Here is an 18,811-nt window from a genome sequence, read left to right on the forward strand (position 1 = left end):
CACGCCCCCAGCCCCTCACTGGGGGATTCCAGGCGGGGCTCCACCCTGACTACGCCCCCAGCCCCTCACTGGGAGAAATCTAGGTCCTGTATACTTTGTTGCTGTTTTGGTACAAGGTTTCACTATGTAGCCCCAGCTGATTTGCACCAGGCTAGGTAGACAGTGGGCTTTGGATTCCTGAAGATCCATCAGCCTCTAGCTGCTGATCACTCAGACTTAAGCCATGCGCCAGCACACCTGACTGCTTTCCCTCCGGTGGGCCTGGCTTGTCTGGGGCTGTCCTTATGTGCTCTTGTGTCTGTCCTTCAACCATCTGGGATGTCAGGGTCCTTCCTAGTTACAAGCCAGACAGAGCAGAACCACAGCACCTGTGCCCACTGCAACTGACAGACCAGACACACCCAGCTCGAGGGGACGGCTCCACAGGCCCGCATGTCCTTAGCAGTTCCTGGAACAGCACTCTCCAGAGGGTGCACTTATTATGGTCCATTATGGGTCAATAAGAAAGCTTGCATGGAGCTGACGATAAACTGGAACGAGGAGTGTTGCCGGGGCTGTTGGAACCAAGGCATCCCAGCCCGGAGCCAGAGGTCACAGATTCATCTCAAGTCATGTGTCCAGCTAACTGCGAGGAGCTTGCTGCAACATGAGCGGGCAGCTGGGGATCAGCAGGCAGAGGAGCTTGCAGCCAAGCCTGGGAACCGGAGTTCAGTCCCTGGGACCCACATAGTAAGAAGAGAGAGGGACGCCCGCACCGCACCCGCTCCACACCAGGAAGACGCTATGGGGACACTTCTATCTGCAGTGAAGTATGAATGCACGTGTCCCCAGCACCGGGTCCGCGAGCAACTTCACAAACTTATAAAACATTAACTGAATGTGGCAGGGATGGGGCCTCACTGGGCAGAATACTCACCTGAGTTCTACTGTGCACTAGCCAGGGATACTGCTCCATCACTGGGCCCCACCCCAGACCTCGCCCCCATCGCTGGGCTACCCTCGGTCCCACCCAGCACTGACCAGGGACTTTGTTCTATTGTTGGGCTATCCTGGGATCTACCCAGCACTAGCTAGAAAGAGTTCCATTGCTGGGTTATGCCTGCTCTTAATTGTTTTCTGAGACAGAGAGAGTTTCACTGTGTAGCTCAGGCTAGCCTCTAACTGTACACCCTTCTTCCTCAGCCGCCTGAGTGATAAGGTGACTTATGAGTGCCAGCCCAGTGATTTGGTATTCTGTGACTTGGGCTGTGTTGGTTTCCTGATTTATTTAAAGGCAGAACATGAGTGTGTAATTCCTTGGCAGGTGTGGGCCTCCTGCGGATTAAGATTAAAGGTGTGTGACAGACACCATACCTGGCATTTTTTTTTCCCATTTGAAAATAGTTTGTTCTCACAAAATTGTAACAAACAGAAAAATAAACTCTCAAAAACATTAAACTGAATAAAACTGGAGATGGAGCTGGGTGCAGTGGCACACATTTTTAATCCCAGCACTTGGGAGGCAGAGGCAGGCGGGTCGCTGTGAGTTCAAGGCCAGCCTGGTCTACAAAGTGAGTCCAGGATAGCCAGGGCGTCACAGAGAAAACTCTGTCTCGAAAAACCAAAAAATAAAATAAACAAGACATGAGCCTAGAGAAATGAACAAACCCTGAGTGGTACGCCCATATAGTGGAATATTATTCAGCCAGGAAAAGGAGTAGAGCTCTGCCATCTATATTGCTGTGGATGAACCTTGAGGAAATACGTCTCTGTAAAATGAGCCAGACAGTAAGTGACCCTAATCACAGGAAATCTTCGGATTCAGACACTGAAATGGTTACTGTCAGGGACTGGGAAGCGGGGGTGGGGGTTGAGGGGAGTTCCTGTTTAACTGAGACAAGAGCTTCAATACGGAGCAATGAGAAAGATCTGGAGGGCTGTGGGATTGTTGCAGAATAGTGAAAACGTACTAGACGCTGAGGCCGGAGGATTGCAGGGAGTGGAAGCAAAGCCCGGACAACGTGGTGTGCAATGACACTATCTCAAAATAAAAAGCAAACCAACACCCAGCAAAGCAGAAACCAGGTGAGATAGCTCAGGCCGACTATCCCAGCGCCCTCGGGAGGATGAGGCAGGAGGATCAGGAGTCCCAAGGGTTAGCCTCAGCTACACTGAGAGACCGGAAGGCCAAGGCTAGGAAGAAAACGGAAACCAGACAGGTCTGACTTGGCTGGGGCTGCTCGGGCGAATCCCTTCACCTTCCAACGGGTGGGTCCCCTCCAGGGTGGGTCCCCTCCCGGGGAGACATTACCCCCGCCCGCGCCTGAGACGCATGCGCGGCCGAGCGTGGGAACCCGCCCGCACCGCCGAGCGCACGTGCTGTGGACATAGCGCGGCGTCCACCTCCGCCCTTTCTCCCTACAGCGCGCATGCTCCTCGGCGGGGGGGGGGGGAGGGGGGGGCGGGCGGAGCCTCGCGGGAAGCGATCTCGCGAGAGCCCGGCCGCGACCGCGGCTGTCCCCCTGCTCCCCTGCCTCCCGGCTGCGCTGCAGCATCAGCTTGGCTCGGCCTCGGCCGCGGCGGTCTCCTCACCGCGGCGCATTCTCCCCCCCAAACCCCCAGCCCCGGCTCGGCCGCCGGCCCGGCCTAGGCCGCAGCCCCGGGCCCGCGTCGCGCCACCCCCTATGGGCCCCGGCTGAGGTACCGCCGCCGCCGGCCGCGGAGCCCCGATGCTGGCCCGGAGGAAGCCGGTGCTACCGGCGCTCACCATCAACCCCACCATCGCCGAGGGCCCGTCCCCGACCAGCGAGGGCGCCTCCGAGTGAGTGGGCGGGGCCTGCGAGTCCGGGGCGGGGCCGCAGAGGAAAGGGGGTGTGGCTTGAGGGGGTAACAGCGGGGTGGGCCGAGGTGCGAGGGGCGTGGCCTTTTGGGTCCAGAACAGAGTCTCTGGGGGCGGGGCCAGAGGGGAGAGGGCGGGGCCAGAGAGGTGTGTTTCGTCTGATTGCAGCTCTGCCGGAAGGGAAAGGGGCGTGGCCTAAGGTGAGAGCCCTGGAGCCCGTGAGCATAGAGGGGCGGGGCCCTGAGAGATTGCTTTTAGGAGGGGGTGGAGCCAGAGTAATCAAGAGGTCTAGCAGTGGCTGAGGCAGACTAGGGTGGGAGTGATGAGGACAAGGGGTTGGGTCTGAGAGCGCTGGCCCTGGGGGGAAAATCTGGCTGTTTGGGCTGGGGGTGGGGGACAACGGCACAGACCTGGAGGGCCAGGTCCTGCTGGGGTTGAGGAGAGGAGAGGAGGCAGCGAAGACGCAGGGCAAGAAAGGAGAAGGGAAGCCGGGCCTGTAGTGGCGTGTGCCTTTAATCCCAGCACTCGGGAGGCAGAGGCAGGTGGATCGCTGTGAGTTCGAGGCCAGCCTGGTCTACAAAGTGAGTCCAGGACAGCCAAAGCTACACAGAGAAACCCTGTCTCAAAAAAAAGGGGGGGTGTGTGCCACTTGAAGGGGACCAGGAGAGTCAGGTAAAGGGTGACACTTTCCAGGTGTGTGGGGAGTGACCCTGTTAGGAATGGGTTGAAGGACAGAGGGTAGGCGGGGTAGCCCAGTCCAGGGCTTAGGACTGGTTAGGACGTGAATGGAGGGGGTTTAAGGCATGGAGCCCCGGGAGGAAGGGCTTCCCATGGTACTGCAGAGTGAGCGCCGAGTCAGGCTGGTGTGGATACATGAGAAGCAGGCTGGGGGTTGAGGACCCCACAGGGGAGAAAGGTGGCCTGGGGTGCTAGAGGAGGCTAAGGGGGTGCTGATCTGAGAAGGAATGGATGAGCACGGTTTCCAGCCTAGAAGTCATAGTAAAGGCGTGAGGAGGACCTGAGGAGCCGGGGAGAGTGCCTGGGAGCCTCGAGTCCACAGCGAAGATAAAGCCATCGAAGATGGGGTAGAGGGCCCTGAAGCTAGGTCTTGGAGCTTGTATCCTGCTCGCCAAAGCTAATGGGTTAGAGCAGTCATTGGGAATCAGGGGAGGTCTTGGGGTGCTTCCCAGAAGCCAAGGCAAAGGACAGAGGAGCAGCCTGAAGGTGCTGAGGTGCTCCAAACGATGCAGTGCACCTGGGGTCCTGTGAGGATGACCGGTACATTCCAATTGTAGGGGCTTGTGTGTGTGGGGGGGGGGGGGGTAGGGGAGAGAGAACAGGGTGGGACAGGCAGGTAGCTTGTTTGAGGTTCTCACATCCCCTTGGACGAAGACAGAGAGGTGGGAACAGGTTTCTAAGTTGTAGAAGCCAAGCCCATTAGGTTGAGGCCGGAAGATCACCAGTTCAAGCCAACCTAGGCTTGAGAGAGTTGAGGGTGGGGCATGCCTAGTGTGTGGGAGGCCTGGCACACCAGCATGGCTGCCGCCCCTGGACTCTCCCACCTCTGAGTGCTTCCTGCGATCCTGGCTGAGGCGCAGTCCCCCTGGCCCGTGACTCCTTCAGCCTCCGCACAGCTGGGGTTCGGGTCCTCGCTTCAGCTCTGCTCCCGGGGCTCCGCAGGGCGAGCCTGGCAGACCTACAGAAGAAGCTGGAGGAGCTGGACCTGGATGAGCAGCAGAGGCGGCGGCTGGAGGCCTTCCTTACCCAGAAGGCTAAGGTCGGCGAGCTCAAGGACGACGACTTCGAGAGGATCTCAGAGCTGGGCGCTGGCAATGGCGGCGTGGTCACTAAGGCTCGGCATAGGCCGTCAGGCCTCATCATGGCCCGGAAGGTGAGCAGGCGGGGTGGTGCTGCCCTCAGCTTCCGTGGCTACTCATGTGGTGCTGGAGCAGGGTCTCACCGTGTAGCCCTGGTGACTTAGAACTTGCTCTGTGGACCAGGCTGGCCTGGAACTCACAGACCCACCTGCCTCTGCCAGATTCTGGGGTGGCGATGTGGTGCGCTGGTGAGTGCAGGGTGTAGGGTGCCCGGGACCCCACGTTCTTTCCCATCTAATACAGAACTGTCACCAGGCTGGACTGTGAGCCAACAGCTAGCTAGGGAAGAGCCATGTGTGGGGTTTGCGTGTCTATTAGCTCGTGCCAATCTGCCAGGGCAGCCTTGACTCCATGGGCAGAGTGCTGGCCTGACACACAAAAGCTTGTAAACTAGGTGTGTAGTGCATGCCCGTTGACCCAGGAGGATCAAGAGTGCAAGTCGGCGAGGCCTGGTAACGCACACCTGTACTCCCAGCACTTGGGAAGCAGAGGCAGGTGGATCTCTGTGAGTTTGAGTCCAGCCTAGTCTACAGAGTGAGTCCAGGACTACACAGAGAAACCCTGTCTCAAACCTCCCCCCCACCCCCAAAAACCAAAAACAAAAAGAAAGCCAGAAGACGGGTTCTGCTGGGGCCTCCGCACACTAGGTGAGGCTGACAGCTGCAAGTGCAGCTGCATGGGCGAGTGTACAGGGAAGACTGGCCTGCTGCAGTCTCAGAAGAGTCCTGAAGGCCAGCTGGACTCAGTTTCCTGCTTCCTACCTTCTGCTGATTGGACGAGTCCATCTTGTCACAGGGGTCACCTGATTGAAAGCTCACCGTCTCGCACATCTCTGTTCCAGCCACAAGGAGGCTGCTGCAGGCATGCCACTTCAGGATGAAGACTGCAGGATGCCAGCCAGCTGGCTTGTCTCCCTGAGTGCCAGGAGTCCCCTTAAGGTGTGGAAAGGTGGCATAAGGACACAGCCAGTGGTGACAACCTGCACATCAGGTTGTTGGTGTGTCAATACACCTGACCTTTCTTGAGATCTAGTGGGCTGTTGAGCAAAGGAAACACGTTTCCTGCCCAGAGTCCTCTGCTGACTTCAGGTGTGCACCGCACCCTGTAATCTCCGCCTGCCTGGTACAGAGCACAGCTGTGACCTTCAGAGGGCAGCAGGGGACCCTGAGGGGGTCCTGAGTGTGGACGCAGAACCTCCCTCTTGTCTTTAGGCAGCCCTGACACGCTGGCTGCATCAGAGATGGCGATTATGTGGGAGCTGAGCCTCCATAGACATCAGGACACAGGTCACCCCTGTATGGGGCTGCTTTGAGAGCCGTCTGCACCACCCTCTGTCTAGCACGCCTGCTCTGCCATGTGTGAGTGACCATCTGCGGCAGTGGACAGGGTAGAAGGACCAACAAGTCCACTACGTTTTTTATTTTTGTGAGTGGTCCAGCCTCTAGCAACATCCTTGAGCAACAGTCCTAGACTTCTTGTGGCCCGAGCCTGGCAGGGTCAGCAGAGCTCCCGTGGGGCCGCGGCGCACCTAGGCTGAGAGCGGCTTCTCCGCAGCAGGCGGCTTTCTGCCTGAAACTTGTGCAGCCTGGAGGCCACGTTTGTAGGCAGCTGCTCCTGACACGGGCAGCGTGTGCAGAACTGGGGGGTGATTGTGAGGAGCTAGCGACAGGCCATGGCACAATGAGAGCGACACTGTGCTCTCACCAGAAACATCAGTGCTCCAAGGTCCAGGCTCTGTGAAATTTGTCTCGTCTTACAGCCTGTCCACTTCCAGTCACAGAGAAAGTGTCTGGCAGAGGAGCGTGGTCCTGCTCAAGTGCTGGCTCCACTGACAGCAGGGGGACACAGAGGGCTGCGGTCAGCTCCATGCCAGGGGCAGTTCAGGTGGGTCAGGCAGTTCAGGTAGGTCACGCAGATCCAGGTCCTCTGGGAAAATTCGGGACCATCAGAGATCCAAGTGACCAGGGCCTGTGTTCGAGACACCATGCATTCCAATGCTGGAAACAGATGTGGGCGGAGGGGCTAGTTCCGACCAAACGGCCTCTCAGCTGCTAGGATGTGCTAGAGAAGTTTCTGGACCAGGCTGATGGTGTCACCTTGTGAGACCCTCCTCCAGGCTCAGCGTGGACCAGAGACGTCCATCCCTGTTCCTGGCTGGCTCTGTGATGTACTGGAGGCTCCCAGGGTTCCTGTACACTAACTGAGGGCGTGTCCTGCACACTGACTGAGGGCGTGTCCTGCACACTGACTGAGGGCGTGTCCTGCACATTGAGGGCATGTCCTGCACATTGACTGAGGGCGTGTCCTGCACATTGACTGAGGGTGTGTCCTGCACACTGATGGAGGGCGTGTCCTGCACACTGACTGAGGGCGTGTCCTGCACACTGACTGAGGGCATGTCCTGCAAGCGCTTGGCACCTGTGGCTGAGCAGTCACCACATAGCAGAAGGAACATGGTGTCGTGAGACCTCTCCTGGTCCTGGCTTTCCCCTTGGCAGCAGGGTGCCATTAGGCACTGGACTCGGCAGACAGGATGGAGGTGCCGACGCCTGCTCCTGTCTTCTCACTTGGGTGGCTAGAATGCCTATGGGGCTCACCTCACTGTCCTTTCTCAGTGATGACCCACAGAACTGGCAGATAGTACTACCCAAGTATCTCTCATCACTGGCCTTGGGTCTTGTGCACTTGCCTCGCCTGTAGCCGCGCACCCTTCTCTCAAGGCCTGACATGCTCTGACCGCTGCTCCACAGCCACCTCGGCTTTCCAAGGTTCTCAGAGCAGGCGTGGACCCCCCACAGGCATTCCATCCTCCCTCTGTCCCCCAGGGATGCTGTCATGGGGTTCCTGGAGTGGAAGCAGAAAGTGGTGTGTTTCTGTTCCTGCCACAGTTGTGGGTAGACCATGGTTGTTGGATGCGTCCATCAGTGAGGTTGGGATGCAGGGGAACCATGTGCAGGCCAGCCTGCACTGCTGTACTAGGCCCAGTTGGAACTTTTGGGGTTCTGGAATGTTTGTGGCTCTCAGGTGACGGTGTTCAACCTTTGGGTGGAAAGTGCCATTTCTGCATGGTCTGCTGCCTTTTTTGTGGCTTGGCCTGGTACAGTTGTAAGGCTTTTTTTTTTTTTTTTTTTTTTTTTTCCCCTTTGAGACAGTGTCTTACTATATAGCCATGGTTACTCTAGAACTCACTCTGTAGACCAGGCTGGCCTTGAACTCACAGAGATCCCCCTGCCTCTGCCTCCCTAGTGCTGGGATTGAAGATGTGCACACCACTGTACCACGCTGAGACAAGGTCTTGCTCTATTGCTCAGGCTGGCCTGGATCTCCTCGTTCTCCTGCCTTCTGATGGTAGTCATCAGGTGTGTTTCCCCAACCTGGCCTTCTTTTTTGTGGTTTACTTTTTTTTTTTAAGTTTAGTCTGGTGGTGGTGGCATACATCTTTAATCCAGCACGTAGGAGGCAGAGGCAGGTGGATCACTGAGTTTGAGGCCAGCCTGGTCTACAGAGAGCGTTCTAGGACAGCCAGGTCTACACAGGGAAACCCTGTCTTGAAAAACTGATGATGATGATGGTGATGATGATGATGATGTGTGTCTGTGGGTGCACAGAGGCAAGAAGAGGGTGCTGGCTCCTCTGCAGGTGGAGTTACAGGTAGTTGTGAGCAGCCACAGGGGTGCCAGAAATATAACTCAGGCCCCTGCAAGAGCTGCAATCGCTCTTAACCACTGAGCCATCTTTGCAGCCTGTTCTATGGTTTTGAATGCAAGGGTGTCGAGATTGTCTTCAATGCAATAGTGCTGGTGCACAGCAGACTGCCTGTATGGCTATTTGGAGGGGTCCCCAGATGCAGGTCCCTCCTCATCAGACCCTTTTTGTGAGCCAGTGCTCAAACAGCCTCACTGTGTGACCTGGGGAGGAAGGAGCATCATGAAGTGTCCCTTTGGCCTGCTGGCGTGACGGATGGCCCCTTATATAGGGTCAGCCGACTGAAAACTGATGGTGAGGTCAGGGCTGGGCTTTGCAGGACCTACAGGGCCATCTCAGCTGGTGGCGTCTTCATGCCGCAGTGCTCGCCAGGGGTGGAAAGGAATCTTCAGCGTGCCCTGCCCACCCTTCCTGCTCACTAGTTACACCAGCGACACTTTGCTGGGGTTTTTGTGTGGGTCCCCAGCTGCTGTTCCCACTGCAGCATGTCACTCCCCAACCTTGGAGCCTTGCCTGGCCCATGCAAGGACCTGCCCGTGTCTCCAGGCTGCCTGTGTGGCCACGGCCCACAATGGAGCAGTAGTGGTTTGCTTTTCCCTGTGCTGGGCATGAATCTCGGCCTGCCTTGAGGCTCTACGTGTGACACCTGGCCTCCCCTGGCAGCTCTAGGCTCTGGGGTCCCCTGTGTGGCTCTTGTGGGCCTGGCTATGGCTGCTTCCTAAGGATATCTCTGTGTTGTGCGGACTCCTCTCCACAAGGGCGGCGAGGAGAAGAGTGACCCTGCCCTGGAGACAGTAGAGTCCTCAGTGGCCAGTGAGGCCCTGGGAATGGGACCTGGGGGAAGGGCAGGGGTGTCGCTGTTGTCTGGGCGTGTCGCTTGGGTAAAGATGTCTGCTTCACATGGGCACAGCGCTGCTTTTCCCCTAGAATAGAGTAGTGTCTTGCCCTTTTTCAAAATACTCATTTTAGGCCAGTTTTACTGAAAAAGTGAAAACACTCCATCACCATGAGCCCTCGCCCCGCTGTCACCCTCAGTCCACTGCCTGGCGCCCCCTTCTCACAGGCGCATGTCCAGGGGCCGGGCCCCTGGGGGTTCAGGGTGCTCTCCCCTCAGCAGCCTCTTCTCCTCACAGCTGATCCACCTGGAGATCAAGCCGGCCGTCCGCAACCAGATCATCCGGGAGCTGCAGGTGCTGCACGAGTGCAACTCGCCCTACATCGTGGGCTTCTACGGGGCCTTCTACAGTGACGGCGAGATCAGCATCTGCATGGAGCACATGGTGAGTGAGTGGACCCCAGAAGCACGTGCCACTGTGGGGAGCGCTCCCTGTTCCAGGAGCTGTTCGCCACACTCTGAGCTGCAAGGGTGCACCGAGGCTCATGGCCCCAACTTGAGATGGTAGCTGCACGCCTCGCTATCTAGATAACAGTCTCTAGAGGGGAGTGGGATGGAGGGTCTGCGGCATGAACCGAGGCCCCAGCCTGCTGCCCCGGGAGCAGGACCTGAGACTCCCCTGAAAGCGTTGCCACTGCTGTGCTCCTCAGCCCCGCTTTGCCACTGTGCCATCCAGGAGCCATTTTGTACAAGAAGCAGGAAGTGAACTTAAGGACGCTGCACCCAGCTGCGGGAGCTCCTCCCACCTGGCCTGGGCCTGCCTCTCCCTTGAGCCTACCCTGCTTGCCTCAGGGATCAGCAGGTGCTGGGGGTGTGGCTCCCCCCCCCCCCCCCACTGTCCCTCCTGGTCCCCTGCAGGAAAGGGACTCCATCCTGTGTGTCGAGGAACTTGACTCTCCTGGCCAGAATGGCTGACTGGCGGCCCAGCTAGACCCTGTACTACAGGGACGCAGGAGCCCTCTGTACCTGCAGGTGCCTCTCACAGTGGGCCCAGTGTTGGGATAGGAAGCTCCCAGAGGCAGGAGGATTGCCTTGAATTTGAGGCCAGCTTGAGCTGCGTAGCAAGACTTTATCTGAAAACAGAATTGAACCAGGCAGTATGTGTCTACCATCCCAGGCTGAGGAGGTGGTAGCAGGGGTCCCGGGAATAAAGGCCCCATGAGGCCCTGTCTCAGAGTGAGAAAAGGAAAAGGCCACTGTGCCCTCCCTGCTGGTGGAGTCTGGATATAAGTCAGAGGTCACCTGGTGTGGGTGTCCTGGGAGGACAGCTCAGCCCTGGGGATAGGGGTAGGTGGCCATTTGGCTTTCAGTTTCCTGTAGAGGGTGACATAGAAACAGGGATACGTTTGGATCCAGAGGCTAAAGCACGAATGAGGGCGCGATCTGCTTGGCCCCATGTTGTGGGGTGCTGCAGAGCTTGGGGGCAGAGAGCAGTGGGCTGGCGCACTTGGTGGTGCTGGCTTGTGTTAGGCAGCACGCCTACCCAGAGAACCTGCTGTTGAGGGGCAGGGTGCAGCTATAGTCTGTGGGCACCACGCTATAGTGGCCTGCAGTCTGCTGCGCTTGGGGAAGGGCAAGATGACACCCAGGGTATAGCTGTGTCTGTGCCACATAGGGACCCTGGTCTCTGCCCGCAAACTTGTGCACAGAGCCCTTGCCACTGATCTGGAATGTTCCAGCCCCAGCTTGAGAGAAGGGTCTTGCGAGGCAGAACTACTCAGCCGACACTCAGGAGAAGGGAGGGAGAAACTGGGGTCCTGCTCTCTCGATCCAAGGCCAGACTCACCTCCAGGCCTGCCCCTCGGGGGCCCTTCCTCTCCCCACTGCCACACTGCAGACCCAGGTGTTATTGCGGAAGTTACTGCTGCTGTGTGTTATTAAGGGCGACACACCTGCCAGGAGCCTGCTGGAGTGCCTAAACCGTCTTCTGCAGTGTGTGACAGGTGCAGAGGGATGCATGGTACTGGAAACATGCCCAAGTCAGGGACAGGAGAAAGTTCTGGGGCTCAGCCTTGGTTGTTGTCTGAATCTTTCATAAGAAAATGTGTTGCTGGGCGTGGTGGCGCACACCTTTAATCCCAGCACTTGGGAGGCAGAGGCAGGCGGATCGCTGTGAGTTCGAGGCCAGCCTGGTCTACAAAGTGAGTCCAGGATGGCCAAGGCTACACAGAGAAACCCTGTCTGGAAAAACCAAAAAAAGAAAAAAGAAAATGTGTTGACACTCTCTATGACAGAGACACTTTCTAGGATGCAGGGGGTGCACGCAGGGACTGGCTGGCAGCATCCCCAGTTCTCCATCTTGCCCTGGGACACTGTGACCTATCTAAGGTCATCCCAGCTCAGCCCCAGGAGGCAATTTGCCACCAGAGACAGCCATGCCCAGAATGCCTGTAGTTGTCGCACTCAGGAACTCCTGGGGTGGAGTTTGGGAAGCCAGGCAGCTAGCTGCTCAGCACTCTGCAGGCCCAGGGTGGCCTAACAGAAGTGATGGCCCCTGCTGCAAACTGTCCTCCCCAGCACCCAGTCACTGTCACCTCCAATCTCAGTTCCTAGAAACAAAACAGAGCAGGGTGCAGTGGTGCATGCCTTTAATCCCAGCACTTGGGAGGCAGAGGCAGGGAGATCACTGTGATTCAAGGCCAGCCTGGTCTACAAAGTGAGTCCGGAACAGCCAAGACTACAGAGAAATCCTGTCTCGAAAAACCAAGAGAGAGGGTGTCGGGGAGGGGAGAACACACGCACACCCAGGGCTCCAGTGCTCAGCTCCAGTGCTCCAGTGCACTGGAAGGCCCCTCCACCTGGGTGATGTCCACATGTGACCTTCCCTTTGTCCCTCTGAGCACTGTGACAGAGGGACCAGAGGAGGCCTCTTCCTGACCTCGTCTCCTGAGGCCCTACAGAGGTGTAACCACTTGGCAGTGACTGCCAAGTGTGCTGGCCCAGCTGGAGTCAGGGCACTATTTCCTCATCTGAGTGGAAGCAGGGCTACGCCCTGGGTATGAGGGACAGCCAGGTTGGTGATTTGTGGGGCCTGTTGTACCTTGCCACTGCCCTTGCGTGGGGCGCAGCCCTCACGACACCCCAGGAGAAATGGCTGTGAGCCAGTCCTGTCCCATCCTGCCCAAGGATTGCCAGTGTCCTCCCTTTCCCCACAGTCCCTGGTGAAGGAGCTGGCTATTGCAGGTATATTCTGTCACTGTCACTCAGGCTCAGGGCTCTGCAGTGTCCCATAGCACACATCTGTGTGGGGACCTGGGGATGTGAGGGCCGGCCTGCCTGAGCTTTGAGTTGGGTTTCTAGACAAAGCCAGCTGCTCAGCTGCTGTCATCTCTGCATGTAGGACGGTGGCTCGCTGGACCAGGTACTGAAGGACGCCAAGCGGATCCCTGAGGACATCTTGGGGAAGGTCAGCATTGCGGTGAGTTCGCTGGCAGTGCTTTCCTGGGGGGCTGAGCAAATCATGTCCCCGTCCATTTGAGCTTCTCTGCTGGTCCTGCTGTGACCTGTGGCCTGTGACCATACCTTTCTCTGTAATGGAGCTGGCATGTAGTGTGCACCCACCCAGCGCTCAGGATACAGGGCAGGCGGGTCTGCATAGTGAGTTCCAGGTCAGCCAGGGCTGCAGAGTGAGACCTTGTCTTAAAAGGAAAAAAAATTCAGGCTAGTAGTACATGCCTGTCATCTCAACCTTTGAGGGGCCGAGGCAGAAGAATTGCAGGGTTTGAGGCAGCCCTTGGCCTTGCACTTTCAAACCAGACAGTGGCCACGTGCTTGCTGCTGGTACCTATATGGGACTTCAGTGACTCACGTGTCACCTGGCTGCCATGGCCTAGAGCTAGTGCCCTCAGCACAGAGGCTGCCCAGTGCTGACCTCATGCCCTGGCCTCCTGCAGGTACTCCGTGGTCTGGCCTACCTCCGCGAGAAGCACCAGATCATGCACAGAGGTAAGCTGGGCCAGAGGGTGCGGGGGGCCACAGCGGGCGCAGAGGTAAGCTGGGCCAGGGGGTGTGGGGGCCACAGCGGGCGCAGCCTCACCCTGCCCTGTCTATAGATGTGAAACCCTCCAACATCCTGGTGAACTCTCGTGGAGAGATCAAGCTGTGTGACTTCGGGGTGAGCGGCCAGCTGATTGACTCCATGGCCAACTCATTTGTGGGGACACGCTCCTACATGTCTGTGAGTATCCTGGCCCCTGCCACACACATGCTCGCTGAGGTCTGTCTGGTGTGTGCCTGTGTGTCTCCTTCCCTGTTGGCTGCCAACCCCAGCTCTGTCCTGTCTCTCCCTCTCCCTCCGACAGCCAGAGCGGCTGCAGGGCACACACTACTCCGTGCAGTCGGACATCTGGAGTATGGGACTATCACTGGTGGAGCTGGCCATCGGGAGGTACCCCATCCCTCCACCTGATGCCAAGGAACTAGAGGCCAGCTTTGGCCGGCCCGTGGTCGACGGGGCAGACGGAGAGCCTTATAGTGTCTCGCCAAGGCCCAGGCCCCCTGGACGCCCCATCAGTGGTATGGGGCATTACAGCTAGCTGGGGAGGGGTGGGTAGGGAACCAGCTGTCACCCTGCTGGCCCTCTCTGCACCAGCTGTTCCCTGGACAGGGCTGCTGTGGTCAGCAGTCCTCAGATGGTCCCGGGCTTTCTGGGGACAGAGCTGCAGGCAGTGCGCATCTCACCCTCTACCAAGGCAGCTGCACCTGTTGCTGCCAGCTGGGAGGCCCGGAAACTCCACTTGGGGTCAGGCCTTAGCCAGCTGCTGGGTTTCCCAGCACTTCCTTATGAAAATGGGTAAATGGGGGCCGGGGTGCAGAGGAGCCACGCTGCCTGCCCGCTGCCATCTAGGAAGCTCCAGATGCAGGTAACCTGCTCACATCACTGCATCCCTGGTGGGCTCAGTGGCACAGGCAGTGCAGACTGGCGGGAAGCTGCTTGGGTTCCTGGAGTGGCTGCCCTGGCCACTGAGAGGTGGGGACAGGGTCCTAGTGTGGGACAGCGCCTCTGCGTTGTGTGTGCGCTGGGATTTAAGTCACTTTTCTGTTGGATGGGAGGAATAGATGACTTTGTAACTGCTGAGACAGGACAGAAACACTGCAGCGTGCTCCCTGGAGGCTATGCTGTCCAGTGGTTAGCTCATCTGCAGACAAGAGTGGCCGTCACCTCTAGCTGGTTCTGGAACATTCACCCACCCCTAAAGGAAGTCCCGTTCACATATGCTGTCCCTTATCAGTTTCCCAGCCCCCAGCTCTGCTCACCCAGCCACCTGCATTTGGCTGGACATTTCCTGTCCTGGAGTCCACACTGACCTGGGGATGAGTGTCACTAAGCACAGTGTCTGGGAGGTCCCTGTGTGTTTCTGCGGGTGGTGTATGTGTGAACAGAGAGCCCCCTCCCCACCCTGTGCCCCACACTGGTTGCTCACCCTGAAACCGGATCACAGAATGTGTTCCTCGGCTGGCCCCAATCCTTTGGCGAGCTGTGGTAGTAAACCAGGCCAGCTCACTCCTGCCTAAGTCCCAAAGTAGCCATGGCAGGACAGGCGCACAGCATAGCTCAGCTGCCGTTCATCAGGGCCTTGGGGTCACCATCCACCAGCCTCCTGCTCCACGTCCGCAGCAGCTCTGCAAGGTCACAGCAGTCTCCCTACTCACCCACCAGTCCCCTACCTCCACTCCAGCACCCAGAGCTCATCCCCACCCGTGGGAATGACTGCTTAGCGCGTTCCTGTGAGAATGCAGGAGTAAGGCCGGGGGGGGGGTGGGTACCCCGTCAGCGCATTCCTGTGAGGGTGCAGGAGTAAGGCGGGGGGGGGGGGTGCGACCCCGTCAGTGCGTTCTGTGAGAGTGAGAGTGCAGGAGTAAGGCCGGGGGACCCTGTCAACCTCTTAAGTTTCGTCTTGTGTCCTCCCTCCCAGTTATTTATCCTTTGTCCTGTCAAGTAGGTCATGGAATAGACAGCCGACCGGCCATGGCCATCTTTGAACTGCTGGACTACATCGTGAACGAGGTGTGTGCCCTTGGTCTCTGGCGCTTCGCTCAGGGCGTTAGCTGGGGGCCAGGGTGCTGTGGGCTGGGCACCTGAGGCCCCACCCCGTGTCTGCATCAGCCCTGTGACCCTAGCTACTCAACAGTGCAGACAGGAAGCTTGAGTAGGAGGTCTGCAAGGGCCAGCCTAGGCTAGTACTGTGGCCAGCCTAGGCTAGTACTGTGGTCAGCTCCTGCCCAGAATCCCAGTGAGGGCCAGGCCACCTGCATAGGACCATAGGAACAGCAGGCTCCTGCTGTGTCCCCACCTCCTCCATGGGAGGCTCGAGGCCTCCTTCCTGTTGGGTCCAGAGCTTCCAGCCTAGTGCCCTTGCGTCAGAGGCTGAGGCAGGAGGATTGCCTTGAGTTCAATCATAGTGACTTCCGAACCAGACTCAGCTACAGTGTGAGACCCTGACTGAAAAGCAGCCAACAGTGGAGCAAAAGTATCTCAGCAGGCCTCCAGACGGGGCCAGGACCACATGTGGAGGTACATGGTTGTCCCCAGGGACAAAGAACACTGAGAAATTGGGCTTTGGACCCTCTGGCTCCTTGTAAAGAGGCCTGGATGGGGTTGTGGCCCTGGTGACAGGGCAGCCATTGTTCTGGACACTGACGCTCCTGCTCAGCCCCAGGGGTCCTGGAGCCACCCTCCACAGGAAGGGCTCTGCACTGTGCTCCAGGCTGTCCCTGCCCACTTACTTGATAGTGTTGGGAAAAGCCGAACCAGAGGAGCCCAGCCCAGTGAGGGTATGGCCAGTTACCCGCAGCCACTCCAGTGACCCTTCCTGTCCTCCGCAGCCACCTCCTAAGCTGCCCAGTGGTGTGTTCAGCTCAGACTTCCAGGAGTTTGTGAGTAAATGGTGAGATGGGCCCCTGGGATGGCGGGGGCAGTCCCACCCTCCAGCCAGGGTCAGGGTCCCCTTACCTGATGCCACCCGGGTGCCAGGCTTGAGCGGCCCCATGCCACTGCGTGCTTGGTGAGGGCCTATGCACAGCCCAGGTCCTGTCCCAGAGCTCCCACCCAGTGGTCATGGGGCCTGAGGGTTAGCTGAGCTGCTCAACTCCCCAGCCCTTCAAGTAGGCTCAGTTGCTGTGGTGTTTCTGGAGCCAAGAGGCAGGCCACTTACTTGTATTTCCCAGAAGGCACTGGGTATGCCTGGTAGTGGAGTAGGCGCTGTAGACGGCCTCCCCCATGGAGTCACCAAGCCCCCTTTGAACTCACTAGTTGATTAGAAGTTTAGCTGTTGGGGTAGGGGGCTGAAAATACACTCCTGACATCCTACCATTCTGGAGGACAAGGCCATCCTCTGCCAGCCTAGGAGATAGAATACCCTGTCATCCCTGGTGGACAGCCCAGCCACGCCCCAGCCACTGAGTAACACCTGAATCTTGTCCCTTCGCCAGCCTCGTCAAGAACCCAGCGGAGCGCGCAGATCTAAAGATGCTGATGGTAAGTGGGGCCGCGTCCTGGGCCAGGGCACCGCGGGCTGTCTGTGTGGACACTGCCAGGGGCCTGGCCACCTGCTGCACAGCCACCAAAGACCTAGGCCTCCTGTGAGGCTGGAATTGTCTTTAACATGAAGACACTCACAGGCCTGTACCCCAAAGCCCTTCTCCAGCAAGGTGGGAACAGCAGCCACCCCGAGACTTACAGGCAGATCTTAGCGCACACACCCCCTTCCTGGACAGACATAATCTGGTTTAAGCACCATCTGTCTATTTCTTAGGCCCCTGAGAAAGAAAGCCTGCTCCACCCCAGAGGCTCAGACATGGACACAGGTGCCTTCTCACTGGGTATGGTGGCACATACCTGCCATGTCAGTATTGGGGGAGGCCCAGTTAGGCACACCCATCTTCCCAGCACTCTGGGTGTTGAGGCGAGAGGATCAAAGTCTCAGGGTCACCTCAGCCACATGAGACCCTGTCTGAAGAAGCAGCAGCAGCCAGGTGATGGCACAGGCAGAGGCAAGCAGGTCTGTGAGTTCGAGGCCAGCCTGGCCTACAGAGTGAGTCCAGGACAGCCAGGGCTACACAGAGAAACCCTGTCTCGGAAGAGCAAACAAACAAACAAAAAAATGACATCCCAAGATAGACGAGTGGGGTGGCCTTAGTCCCCTGTGAGCAGCCCTGGGCTCCCGTGTCCTTTCCGTTCCCCACCAAACCTACCCTGTGCAGGAGGCAGCAGGGAGGACTGCCCCAGGCACCCACACCTGGGGTGTGCAGCTGTTCTGAAGGCAGTTGTGGCATGGAACAGGTAGAGGTGGGGGACACCCTCCAGACGATGCCCCAGACCATCAGGGCAGGGCTGTGACTGACGCCCTTCCTCTTTCAGAACCATGCCTTCATCAAGCGCTCGGAGGGGGAGGAGGTGGACTTCGCTGGCTGGCTGTGCCGAACCCTGCGGCTGAGGCAGCCCAGCACACCCACGCGCACTGCAGTGTGACAGCCGTCGCCCAGCAGCCTGTGTCCTTGTCTCTGTCGGCATGGTCAGCACAGTGGCCGCCTCTGGGGACAATGATGCTGTGTGTTGTGGCAGGGGACCTGAGTTTGAAAAACCAAACAAAATGGAGAAAGAAAACACTGCCGCTGTGCTCCTGTCCATCGCTTGCTCGTGGCCCCGCCAGCAGGTGGAAGAAGGGCAAGCCAGGGGAGGAGGAAGCAGTCGCCACCCGCCCCCTCCCCGGCTCCACCTCCTGGGATGTGGCCTCCTTCCCAGCAGGGGCTGTGGGAGCTGGGGACCCTTCTGGGCCCCAGTGGGCTCCAGGGAACACAGCTGACACCCAGTCTGGTCTCTGCTGAGCTGACTCAGCACAGCGCACAGGAAGTGCCCGGCTTGCCCTCTCGGGAAGAGACCCCAGCAGATCTGGGTCATGAGACTAGATAAGAGCAGGGAGGCCGCCTCCCCTAGTTCCCACAGCCCAAAGATGTTGAGGCTGGGGCATACCCTCTTAACAGTTATAGAGGTCATGACTGCTTAAGCAGCCAGAGCTGGCACCGCATAAGGTTGGGTGTGCCGTCCATCTGCACACCGTGTTCCTGTTAGGGTGGCAGAGAAAAGCGTTAGTTTTTCCAACACCCTGAGGAAGCCACCATATGGGGCCTGTACGTGGTCCAGGCAGCCTCTGTCCACCACAAACACTGCTGGGTGGCCCTGCACAGCGCAGGCCATTGGCCACCTGACTACAGAGCCACTTGAGCTTGGGGTGTGAGACCACGTGATGGCCAGGAAATGGCCCGCAGTGGAGCAGGCTGCCCAAACAGCTGTGCCATGAGCAGCATCCGCCCCACCCACCCAAACACTAGGAAGGCAGAGTCAGGAGGATGGCAGGTTTTAGGCCAGCCTGGGCTACCTGATGAGACTATGTCAGGAGTGGTGGAGTCACACTTTTGGTGGTTTCTTTTTGTGTATGTTTGCCTCTGTGCCCAGCCCTCACCCAGACAGTTTCTCTGTGTAGCCCTGGCTCCCTAGACCTTGCTCTGTAGAGCAGG

The 18,811-nt window shown here is 58.2% G+C and overlaps 1 protein-coding gene across 2 annotated transcripts; it reads left to right on the forward strand.

The window, feature by feature from the left end:
* The first annotated feature begins 2,613 nt into the window (after window positions 1-2,613).
* Map2k2 (mitogen-activated protein kinase kinase 2) lies at window positions 2,614-17,869 on the forward strand. 2 transcript variants are annotated; one of them, XM_051172974.1, is made up of 11 exons: window positions 2,614-2,800; window positions 4,499-4,709; window positions 9,534-9,680; window positions 12,636-12,713; window positions 13,189-13,240; window positions 13,348-13,472; window positions 13,597-13,810; window positions 15,235-15,302; window positions 16,121-16,182; window positions 16,727-16,772; window positions 17,655-17,869. In XM_051172974.1, exons 1-11 carry the CDS (start codon window positions 2,709-2,711, stop codon window positions 17,763-17,765), a joined length of 1,206 nt encoding a protein of 401 aa, XP_051028931.1. In that variant the 5' UTR covers window positions 2,614-2,708; the 3' UTR covers window positions 17,766-17,869. The 2 variants fall into 2 exon arrangements, with proteins under 2 accessions (XP_051028931.1, XP_051028932.1); XM_051172975.1 differs by having other exon boundaries at window positions 2,616-2,800; window positions 15,238-15,302.
* The last annotated feature ends 942 nt before the right edge of the window (window positions 17,870-18,811 follow it).

Source organism: Acomys russatus, chromosome 31, assembly GCF_903995435.1.
Source record: "Acomys russatus chromosome 31, mAcoRus1.1, whole genome shotgun sequence".
In the NCBI taxonomy this organism is placed as follows: Eukaryota; Metazoa; Chordata; class Mammalia; order Rodentia; family Muridae; genus Acomys; species Acomys russatus.

What these genes read in the sequence shown, in the direction of transcription:
- Map2k2 (XM_051172974.1), top strand. Translation starts at nt 2,709, where the DNA reads ATGCTGGCCCGGAGGAAGCCGGTGCTACCGGCGCTCACCATCAACCCC. An exon ending in ACCAGCGAGGGCGCCTCCGA is followed by an intron (nt 2,801 to 4,498) that starts GTGAGTGGGCGG and finishes GGGGCTCCGCAG; the next exon opens with GGCGAGCCTGGCAGACCTAC. An exon ending in CAGATCTAAAGATGCTGATG is followed by an intron (nt 16,773 to 17,654) that starts GTAAGTGGGGCC and finishes TTCCTCTTTCAG; the next exon opens with AACCATGCCTTCATCAAGCG.